The 11,728-nt window shown below is 45.4% G+C and overlaps 1 protein-coding gene across 1 annotated transcript; it reads right to left on the reverse strand.

The window, feature by feature from the left end:
* Positions 1–3,643: 3,643 nt before the first annotated feature.
* MMGT1 (membrane magnesium transporter 1) lies at positions 3,644–11,384 on the reverse strand. The gene is made up of 4 exons (XM_075941027.1): positions 11,184–11,384; positions 7,964–8,016; positions 6,937–7,040; positions 3,644–5,919 (listed from the first exon to the last, which is right to left on the reverse strand). Exons 1-4 carry the CDS (start codon positions 11,263–11,265, stop codon positions 5,760–5,762), a joined length of 399 nt encoding a protein of 132 aa, XP_075797142.1. The 5' UTR covers positions 11,266–11,384; the 3' UTR covers positions 3,644–5,759.
* Between the last annotated feature and the right edge of the window lie 344 nt (positions 11,385–11,728).

Consider the following 11,728-nt stretch of genomic DNA (forward strand, 5'->3'; position numbering starts at 1 on the left):
GGTCAATTTCTGGTGACTCGTTGAAAACTGTGTGGTCTGGCTGTGCCTGCCTGAGAGTGACACGCTAACCAATTACTGTCCCTTCTCTAACCTCCCTTCAGGAGTATTGGATCCTTGTAAGTCCCTGGGATATGCCAGCATTGGTCTGGTCAGTGGCCTCTGCAGGGCAATGGAGAGAAGTCAGGAGGTCATGCCAATATTACTTGGTCTATCAGTAAACTGCCAGGCTCTTTTTTGTGCCCTAGTGGAACGTGGGCAGGAACCAGCGAGCAGTGATTGGTGGACCTTTCCTCCTGAGGAATGTTCTAATAGATGGTCACCATTTGGCTCCAGCATGTGCCCTCTTGTTCAGCAGGTCTGAGCAGTGGTGGGAGAAGCGTTCCGTGGTGGGGATGTTCTATAGGCACGAAAGGAGAATTGAGATGACTTCAGAAAACTATTTAAAGTTCATGGTATATTTGTCCTTCCCGGTTAGTTCAGGGTTCAAAAACGAACTACACAAGTTCATGGAGGACCAGTCCATTGATGGCTGTTAGCCAGGATGGGCAGGGATGGTAGCTTTAGCCTGTTTGCCAAAATGGGATGGATCACGTGACGATCCCGTTCTGTTCATTCCCCTCGGGGGGGCAGCTGGTACTGGTCTCTATCAACGACAGGACACTGGGCTAGATGGACCTTTGGTCTGACCATTGTGATGTGCCCCGTTCGACTCACCTTTCTCCTGCCTCGATGGGGTTGTGATTGCCTGGTTGTTCTGGCCATCTACAACATGGGAGTCTAACCCTTTTGAGAGAGAGGAGCCCTGTCCAATGCGGAGCTTCTCGGCCAGGAGCCGAGCCAGTTGTAGAGATGTGCTGATTAACATACATGGTAACTGCTACTCTTTCTAAAGATGAGATGGACCGAAGTCACCGGAAGCCTGAAGAGTTGTAGCAAGAATGGTTTTTAATCTCTGGCACAGACACTTCAGCATCCTCGTTAACTCTTCCCTCAACTGTTTCTTCTAGCTAGAAGAACTCCAGGGAAAACTGATCTTTGCCAGCAGTTTTCCCTGGTGACGAACCCTCCTGTTTCTAATGCTTTGAAAACTGCAGTTGCCCTTCTAGGGCCCTGGCTGCTGTTTCACTCCTGGGGTTCAGCTCTACTGAAAAAGGCAGTTAAGAAACTCCAGACCCACAGCCCCAGGAGCAGACCCAAGGAGATAAAATGTGGGTTGTTTGTGTCTGGGGCAGGTTGCTCAAGCTGCCAAATGTATTCCTGGGCCTTGGTCCACCAGGGATGGCTGCAGGGCAGGAGAACGTTGGCCAGCAGTCTGTGACATGCCTGCTGCCTGTGCACGCTTATAGTGTTGTGTTTTTACCAGCGGGAGATCTGAATGATGAAAGGTGAGAGTGGGTCTCCCAATGCTCTCTATAAGTGGGTGAAGAGCCCTGCTCACTGGAGGCGTCAGTCTGTGACCCAATAGCCAACATGAACATAATTGCGATAAGCCCCCCGCCATACACACACACACATTACTTTTTCAGCCACTAGACAACTGTCACTTTACACCATGCAGGAAGCTAGCTTTTAGGGATCCCTCGAAAACTTCATGTGTTTAAAGTATTGCCAAGGTTTCCAGGATGGTCCTAAGTTTTGAAACCCAGCTCTCTGCCGATTGCAGCCTGTTCTGGTTGGTACACAGAATACAGAGTTCCATGGCAATAGCGCTAAGCCAGTGCAATGAACACAATCCAAACCACCCAAGTTTGGCGATAGGATGAGCAGAGGCCCTGCTGTTGTCCTGGGACCGTCCCCTTTAGCTTTCTGATCGCTTTTTCTTATCTGGTTCTGATATACTTTTCCCCACAAGCTCTGTGCCAGCTAGACCCAAGAACTGGGGGCTGGATTCTTCCGTGTCATTGTATACGCCAACACAAGGTGAGTGACTAATGTGATCTGGTGGTACTCGGCCTCCCACTTTGTACTGTAACTGGACAGTTTAAATGGCCAAGGCAATCAAGCTGCAGGTTTAGTGCCATTGGGTTGGTGGGCAGGGCATACGAGTAGCAAGGTCTTGTCTCTGTTCCTCACTACTGTGTCTGAGTTGTCTAGCACACACCATGGTTGGGCATGGGCAGCAGCGCTATCATGTGAGCTAAAAGGGAGCCTGCCTTTGGCAGAGGCACTGAGAATTTGCTCTTTGCCTTGCTTCATCAGTTGTTGTGTAAGCCTGGTAGTTACCCAAGCTTCTGTGGCTATTTCACAATTCTAGCAACGCTCCTTTCATTGTGCCTGGCCGCATAGCTTAAAAAGGATGGTTCTGGAGCCTGCGGTCAGCTGGCAAAAACACCAGAAATTGACTCCATGGGGCCAGTTTTGATATAACATCTGGCTGGGACTAATGCATTTTAACATGGCCCCCTGTAAAATTCCCAAACACCTTGCAGTTGTGCAAGGGGACATTTAACTCCATTTCAGGCCTATCTTTGAATCAGATGTCGAGCTGATGGGCTGTACAGATTGCTGGCACCAAGGTGTGATCCATAGCTATGATTGTGTGGTTCCTTTCCCCATGCTTTTAGCATTCCAGTAGGCCCTGGTGAGCAATTGTACCTCACCTAATCTGCACTAAAGAGAAAGCGGGTAGTACGTCTAGCCCTTCTACTCTCCTGGACATTTCATTTGTGAACTTTCATTTTCCTTTCTTGGGTGAAAAGGGAGGATTAAGCTACCAGGACAGGACAATGAATTAACTTGCTGAGGTTTTAGGGATTTAGCTTTTGGTTCCGTCCAGGTTTTTAAAAATGATTGATCTGTGAACAAAACAGAGTTGACATGCTCTGGTGTAGTTCGATTGAGTACCAGTTCTGTCCTCTTTCCCTCTCCCCCATTGTTATGCTGAATGATTTGAGAGGCTTCAGTGTGAACTACAAGGCAAAGTAACCTGGCTCCTCAGGGCTGTTTTGTCATGCAGGGAGCAGGTACAAGTTTTCTGCTTGTGTTAAAATTTAAACAGTCAAAATCTCTCCTCCCCACTTTCCCTACCTGTCCTCTGGGCTCACTAGAAGTGCTAATGATGACAAGGCAGCTACAGTTCTTCCTGCCCCTTTGAAGCAAGGGAGGATGCTGACTCCTAGGATGTGTTTATAGTAGAAAAATGTGTATTCCAGCCACGGTGGAGCTGCACTAGGGGAGGTAGAGCTCATGCCATCGTAGGCTTAGTTGCCCCTGAATGGATTCCAGCCACCTAAAAGGGGAAACAGCTTCTCTGCAGGGTAGAAGCCCTGAGAGACCATAAACCCCTGGGCTACGTCTACACTGCTGTCTTTTGCCAGCAGATTATGCAAATTGTGCAACAAAATGCTAATCAGTGCTTCATCAGTTTGAGCCATTTTTGCACAAAACCCCCTTGAATAGATTAGCATAACCTCTGCTGGCAAAAGTTAGCAGTGTAGACAAAGTCCTGGAGAGCTTTTGGAGTTGTAGGGTCCCTGTTGAAAGTGCTTGAGATATTCATGGCTAAAGTAGTTGAGGCATGGTAAGGTCCTCTCCCCCTGGTTTGTTTACAACTTCCATCTGAAGGATTTCTATAGAACCCTCACTGCCCTGGCAGTGGCAGGGTGCAAGAAAGTCAGGAGAGAAATTATGACCAAAAGCTTCGTAAGGATATCGATTCTTTATTGGGCATTGCAAGATAGGAAAAAGTGTACAGCTTTATGATATAACCATTGTTTCCTAAAGAGTAAGGCTACGCCTCATGTGATTAACAGGCCAGATGCAACCACCAAAGTGCTTTGCAGCTCTCAAACTGAAACATTGAGAGTTGAGACACAAACATTTTGCTCCAAGCAGGACGCCAGACTTCACACTGTAGCACCTCTTGCGCCAAGTAGGTCTAGACAGCCTGACAGCAGCATGAACATGGCTTCTGAGATACTAAAAGGTGAGCAGCCCTGCTCTAGAGCTGTTAGGCAAATGGTATGCTGCCAAACAATTGGCATATCAGTCTTCTAGGCCAGTAACATAAGCTCAGGTCTTCTTTCTTCACCTTTTGTCATTTAATCCAATGGCATGAGAACCTCATTTCATTTCCCATACCACTTGTGCTCCTCCATAGCTAGCAAGAGTCTTGATGGCTTAGATATATCTATTTCCTCCAGATCAGCTGTCAGGGCAAAAAGCAGTCCTTTCCTTATATACCAGCCTTGTATGTAAAAATGAAGTTAAAAGGGACAGCTCAAGGATTTCAAAGGTAGCAGCGATCAGTTAATAGAGCTTATTTATGACTCTGGGGGAAGGGGATCGAAGACTAATGTTTTAACCACCACACTAATCCTTCTGGATATTTAACCAGCCCAAAGAACCTCCTACTGACATTCTTAAAACTACTCCAAGCAACTACCCATACAGCTGTTCTCATACAGATACTAGGCCCTTAGATGGACCAGCAGAAGGTGCTTAGTTTTCTGTGGCTTTCCTATACTTTTTGCTTTTGAACTTTCAGATTGCTGGGTTGAATAAAAAAAATTTTTTTTTTTAAATAGGGTAAAAGGCTGAGTTTTGCATGCTGAAGTAAGAGCTCTTCCAGAGGGAATATACAGCAATCAATGTGGGCCTTGTAAAGCATTTTACACAATACAAAGGATCTCTGCTATGTCATGGAAGCAGCAGAGAAACTTTCAGTTACCAATTTGAAATGCCACACCTAGACAAAGTTAAACAGTAAAACCAGCCTTTAAAAAAGTTAGTAAAGGTTAAAGGCTAAGCCATGCTTTAAGAACATGTGCCCTGAAAACAGTTCTCAAGTCAGCTAATGGCTCAGAGGTAAGTTTCATTAGCTTGATTTGATGCTTCAGGGCCTAGTGACACCACGCACATTTAGCCCCCTAATCCTTAAAGCACCCTATTGGAAAACATATACAATCTGTTAGAATGGATATTTCTTTATAATACTTATGAAAACTGCTCCTCAGAATGCATATGAGAGAAACTAGTTTCTGGGGCTGTGTATGGTATTGAAATATGACTGAGCCATCTTATGAACATTCTTGCATACATGCACAGAGATCAATACAAATACAGTGGATAAACAAGCTGAACATATTTGATTATCAAAAAAACACCAAGCAGTCTCTCCTGTACATTTACCAGCTGTAGCATTCTTGACAAATTTGGGAGCAATAGAATAGTATGTTTTTAAACAGGAGAATAACTTGAAAATTAAGACTTAGAAAACCCGTCCAACACAGCCACTTTTCTAGCATTGTGAAAATGACAGCAAACAGACCCAAAATGTGCATCTCAGACTTTCTAGGAACAGGAGACAGCTTCTTGTCCTAACTTTTCTTGCTGCTAAATGCTGCAATGCATCCATTATATCTGACGGAGTTTCTTAAAGGGTAATACAAGAAAATCAAGAAAATAAATAGCATTAAAGCATTCCCTCTCTTCAAAGAATATTCATTAAAATTAAAACTTTGCCTTTTCTTAAGGATAAGAATAGTTCTAACAAAAAAAATCAACTGCAACATTAATATATGAAAGTTCAAAGATGTGTTTCACAGCATAATTGTAGCAATAACTTACACTCCACTGCCCACTCACAATTCAGTCATTTGCATTAACGGTGTACAAAGAAGGTCCTTAGTTATATATATATATTTTATAAAGTCTGGAAGATCAATATAAATACTGCTCCAGAAATTAAAAAAGTGTTTACATCCCCCAACTCCAATATTACATCTCAGTGTCCTGTTCTATTATAATCTGTAAAAACTTTAACGGCGCAGAGGTTCAAGTTTTCGTAACTTCAATGACGCACTGGACGACAAAGCATCTTGGTTTGAAGAATTCACTATGTCTGGAGACTGGAACAATACTCTACCACGATGATTAAATACGTAAAAAGATGGATGGTTCCTTAATGTGTCAAATGTCCTTAAAATAAATATGAAAAATGAAATTAACATGGCTTTAGATGGATCATTTGACAAAACACTCCTGGAAATACCAGATTTTTACAAACAGAAAAATAAATGCTGTTACCAATTATGGGGTGCCAAGTCTCTAGCTGTTACCCACATTTCCTATAGCATAACAACCATTAAGAATTTTAGCTACAAGATGCTACTACTGGGGAGATAGTTATGCCAATTGCTTAGTATACAGAAAACATCTACAGCATTAATAAGCTTTACTCTCCCTTCCATCTGCTTCTTTATATACACATGTTAACTACCTATGAAGCATCACCCTCCTCCCTTTGACCTTGCCTCAGCACTAATAATGCTCTTAATTCACTCTCACTTCTTAGCATTTTACTTTCAGCTCCCCCTGTACTGCCAATCTTATACGGATTTATTTAAGTCCAATATTATTCAGACTGCTCTCTAAGAGCAGGTTTTCTGCTTCTCATTTCCTAGCCACAAAATTCAATTCAAAACCCTTCACAAGATGTATACAATTCCATCTATAACAATTTGGCATGTCTATAGCATGTAACCAATTCAACAAATTTGGAGGGGATATGTATTATCCCTATTTACTGATGTGAAAACAGAGTTGATTGGAGCTAAGAACTTCTGCCTCTCAGTCTGCCACTGAGCCCACTGGACAAGAACAGTTCAGTGTCCTCATACCTCCCTAATCCTCACCCACTCACACCACTACTTCTACGCAGTGGGCTTTTAGGAGGCTTAAGGGAGAAGACAAGGAAGGGCAGAAAGTGTCCCATTCACTCCTGTAGCTTCATCCTGTCTAGAATACCAGAGCCAGATAGGTGGTAGCTTCCTGGCCCCTCCTGTCCTTCCCAGCGTCATATCTACAGCATATAGTCAAGCAGGCGTGAGCTAAAAACCAGAACGTTTCTGGCAGTGCTATGTCACAGGATGTGCCAAGTTTATTTATAGAGCAACAGGAAAGTGCATGTCAATGAACAGTAAAACCCCAACATACTTATTTTTTAGTTCTGAAGTGGCATCCATGTCTTTAAATTCTCCTGCAATATGTACTATTCCATAACACGTAAGTGCAAAGGCCAACAGTGTTTGAAGAACTATCTGCAACAGAGAGAGATACAATACACAACACAGAGGTTGCTAAACAATGACATCAATTGTAAAGTTATTTCACTGGTTTGCTCAGTTTTACACAAGTGCACACATTTTTTCAACCAGGAACTTATGAAAATGGGCAAGTAACTTTTACCCCATTTTACTGGACAGTGAGGGAGACTGAGTTGGATTAAGTAGCTTGCCAGTGAGGGTAACACTGTAAGTCAATATCAAAAGCAGGACCACAAGGGAGGTTTCCTGGCACCTACCCTGTCCCCTCCAAACTAGATCTAGCTGCCTTGGACAGTTCTGCAGGCAGATTCTATATTCCTCAGAGCACTTAATCACCATTTTGTGCACTCAGATTGTGGCTGTAAAAGAATGAATCTAATACTGAGATAAAATTGTGACCTCCAGAACTGTGAAAAATGACATCTAGTCAAGTCCACTTCTACATGTCATTTTTATATTTGTCAATGAAGAAAGACAATCAAAATCAGAAATAAAAACACTGAAGTAAACAAAGCAAGTTATGCTGGGTTAACAGCACTGAATAAACAAGTGTCAGCCAACAAAAGCCAGAGGGAGGTGGATGTTTATATTGCAGAGTACAGAAGACTTATGCAAGGATTTTCCAAATTCTACCTACAGAAGCCAGAGAATTCCTAGAGGGGCCATTTCACCAACAGTTCTAAAGAAGGAGAAGAATGTCTAACTCATTCTCATCTGCAAACACTTTGTAAGAGCTGTAATGCATCACTTGGAGTTAGAACTGCTTGGTGAAACATCCTCCAGCAGAATGAGAACTTGAAAGATCGTGTGATTAAAAATTCAATTCTGTTCAACAAAAAATATGAACAGAAATAAAAGCAAGAGACCAAGTTATCTAGTCTTAAGTCTTCTAAACATAATTCAAATGTACAACTTACATCTATCGGCAATGTTTCATCCTCTTTTTCTGTTAATCTCATATAGGAACGATCTACAAAATAAAGACGTACTAAGTTAATTTTTTTTTTTAAAAAGGCAAATGAATTTATATTCCAGTCGTGTTTGTGTTCCTAGGTGTTGGAGTAACTGCCACTTTTAATCTTGTTTCCACAATTACTTCCTCAGATCATATTTGATCTTCCAAGCCTGCCTTGAAAAATAATTTCAGGGATAACTCCATCTCTTCTGCATAAGAGAAGTCTGTGGAAGAGGGCTGGTGATGGAGTGCACATACGCAGAAACAATTCTCTATTTATTTCCGATCTAGCTAATCAAGCTGTAGCATAGCCAGCATTATACATTTCTTCATAAATCAATATGTTTTATTTTTATTGCAATGTATATAGCTACTGTTCCTATTGAACTTGACTAAACTGGTCATCATTACTAGTAAACTGAAGAGCAAATTTCTGCACAAGACAATCTGCAATTTTTTACTACTTCAACAGCAGACTACTAAATGTAATAAATGATTCCTCCTTATACACCCTTAAGGTACGTACATAATACATATATGGAATATAGTACCTGTAGCACAAACCTCTTACAGAATTCAAAAATGAGTAGCCTTTATGGATGTGTTGGTGAGAATTCATTAAGGTACAGGAACTATGTGTAAAAGACTCATTATGAAAATCTAAACTATTATAAAAAGGAGAGGTATCCGTCACACCGTCTGTCACAGAGAACATTTGAGAATACACTGGAAGACTTGAGAAGATTCTAGAAATGACTGGGTATCTCTTAGCAATGCACCAACACACTTTGCTTCCTGCTATGGGCTCCTGCCCGGGACACACTTTCTTTCCGTGCTAGAGCTTTCTTGGCCACACTCAGGGAAGGGAGTTCTAATGCCTGCCCTCTACCCAGAGGTGGAAATTAGGTGGCATGCCACTCTGCTAAGAGTCTGGGGCTTTTGATCTGGAGTAGTCAATTCACAGGGGCCATCTGGGAGTCTCAAGGGGAAGATCGCGGTCTCCCAGTCAGCTTAACTGTGCGACTACAGAGGTTCAGCCCCAGCTGCAAGAAGGGCTGGTGGCATTCCTGCTCTGCCCTTGCTCATGATAGGGACAGAATAGGTCCCTCTGGGGATGTGGCTGCAGCGGCCCACCCCGATCCAGGCGTGGGCCTCATGGTCTGGCCCCCATCTACTGCAGAAAGGGCTGATGATCCTGGCTTGGCCCTTGTCCAGTCTTAGTTGCCCGGCTGCAGCAACCTGGTCCAGGCCAGGCAAGTTAGCCTAACTCCCCTGCTTTTCCTCCCATCCTCAGGACCCTGCCCCTGTCTCCTGCAACCTGTCCTCCACCCCCCCAGCCCCAACCAGTGTTCCCTCTAAGCTGCGTGGCAGCACAGCTTTATAAGTGCTTAATCAGTCCAACCCAGTCAGAGGCTTAGGGCTCCATGCAGAGAGCTGACTGACTGAGGGGGGCTGATTAATCACCTGTGAAGCTGTCCTGCAGCAGTTTAGAGGGAACATTGCCCCTAGCACCCTGACCTGAGCCCCTCATATACCTCAATCCTGACTCCTGTACAGGAATCTTGCAACCGAAGTTGCAACTCCACACCGGGCCAACCAGAGTGTATGTCTATTGTCACAATGCTGCCATTTATAAATGCTATACTTATCAGCCTAATTCTACAAGACATTACAGGCAGAAATTTAGCTCAATACAGTTAATTATTTTCATTCTAGTCAGAGGTATGCAGTAGTGTGGAATTTTGTAAGCACATTTTGCATTAACTTAATCTGTCCTAAAATTCAGATAACTCTGGGTTGTAAAACTAAAGGACATCACCTTTTTCTGAATTATAAAAGTAAGTGGTTTAAACAATGAGCAGTCCTGTGGCATCTTAGATAATAACAGATTTAGTTTAAAAAAATGGATAGTCCTTTAAATCATTTTATACACATTGTTGGCATGTGTGAGGCAGCAGAAAAAGGAGGTCCCAGTGTTCAAGGGGTTAAAGAAAGCCTCTGGGCCAACCTACCCCCTCTGGCTTCATCTGCAGCCAATACCAGGCCTGGAGGAAGTAGAGAAGGAAGGAGCCTGGCTCATTTTGGGGCTGACTAGCAAGGATGCAGGAGCTTGGTTCAGCAGAACCTGTACACTCAGCAGCCATGGGAGTAAGTAAGCCCACACCCCTATCCCTCCAAGAAAAGGTTGGAAACTTACTGAGAAGCTCCAGCTAGGGGGAATCTGGACTCTTAGGGCTATTCCCCAAAAACTTCCTGGGCCAGTAGCACAGGGGGCCAGAGTCCCTCTTTCCCCACTTGCTTATTCAGTGACCTAGCCATAGCCTGTTCCCGTATTGCCCCACCACAATCCTGACACGATTCTAGCAAGTGGTGTCTCCAAAACCCACTAGAATTGAAAAACAGTATTTTAAAAAACGGAAAGTTAGGAATTTGAAATAACCTTAGACAGGCTTCAGAAACGTGTAATATTTAGGTTTGCCACCTACCACAGCTAGAACCATGCTGATGCCTGCGTGTAAATGTTTTCAAGGGGTTATTAATCTTTCCAAGCCAGAGTCCTTGACCAGGACTTTCTGATCCTGGTTACATAAAGTAACTGGATCCTTGATTCCCAAAGCAAGCAATTTGGGAGAAATTATACCATTTTGCTTTAAAGGTATTGAGGATCTCTACAAGAGAGGCTTGAAAATTAACATATGGGCTCAAAAGAGAACTGGCTACACTTTACACACTCTTTTCCTCCTCTAAATATACTTAAAGCTCTGGGCGAACCTACCCCCTCCGGCTTCATCTGTAATCACAGCTCTGTGTGGTACCCCCCTACCCGCCCTTCCTGGCCCAGGCCCCCAGCTCACGGCTGGCAATGCGTCCCCAAATCTCCCCCTCGGCAAACGGCTTGAGGCGCAGGGATTTCCTCAGTAAGAACCGGCCCCGCTTTGCCCCCGGAATCTCTCTGCCGCCTTCATCTAACTCCGCCTCGTCCCGGCTGCCACCAGCACCCGCGCCCCGCTCCTGCGCGCCACCCCCACCCCGCGACGCCCAGGCGCCCGCACTGCCCCTCCCCCGCTGCCCGAGCAGCGTGTGGGGAAGGGGCCGCGGGGACGAGGATGGCTACGTCCCCGCTCCCCGCCCGGGCGACAGCCCCTCACCCCCCGCGCCGCCTCCAGGTCCCGCTCACTCACGCTGCGCCGCGGAGAAGGCCGCGTGGGCCAAGGCGAAGAGTCCGATCCCCACCAGCCCCTTCCACAGCGAGGCCGCCGCCATCGTCCCCCGCCGGCCACGGGCTCCCTCCCTTCAGTCCGGCCGGCTTGCGCCAGGGGGGCGACCGGCGCACGGAGATGGCGTCACCCCTGAGCGGCGCTAGAGGGAAAAGAGCGGGAGGGGGGGGGAAGACAGGGGCAGGGTCATAGGTCGAGAGGTGTGGCCTGAGATGCTAGAAGGGACGGTCGAGGGGCGGGGTCAGCGGTGATTGGCGAAAGGGCTAGGGCTGTAGTTGAGGGCGGGGCCAAGGCATACAAACTCATATAGGAGGGGGGCATTCATAGGGGCCGACAGTGATAGGCAGGAGGGACAGTCATAGGCTGAGGGGCGGGGCCAACAATGATAGGCAGGAGGGGCAGTCATAGGCTGAGGGGCGGGGCCGACAATGATAGGCAGTAGGGGCAGTTATAGGCTGAGGGGCGGGGCCGACAGTGATAGGCAGGAGGGACAGTCATAGGCTGAGGGG

This window comes from Pelodiscus sinensis, chromosome 13 (assembly GCF_049634645.1).
Source record: "Pelodiscus sinensis isolate JC-2024 chromosome 13, ASM4963464v1, whole genome shotgun sequence".
NCBI lineage: Eukaryota > Metazoa > Chordata > Testudines > Trionychidae > Pelodiscus > Pelodiscus sinensis.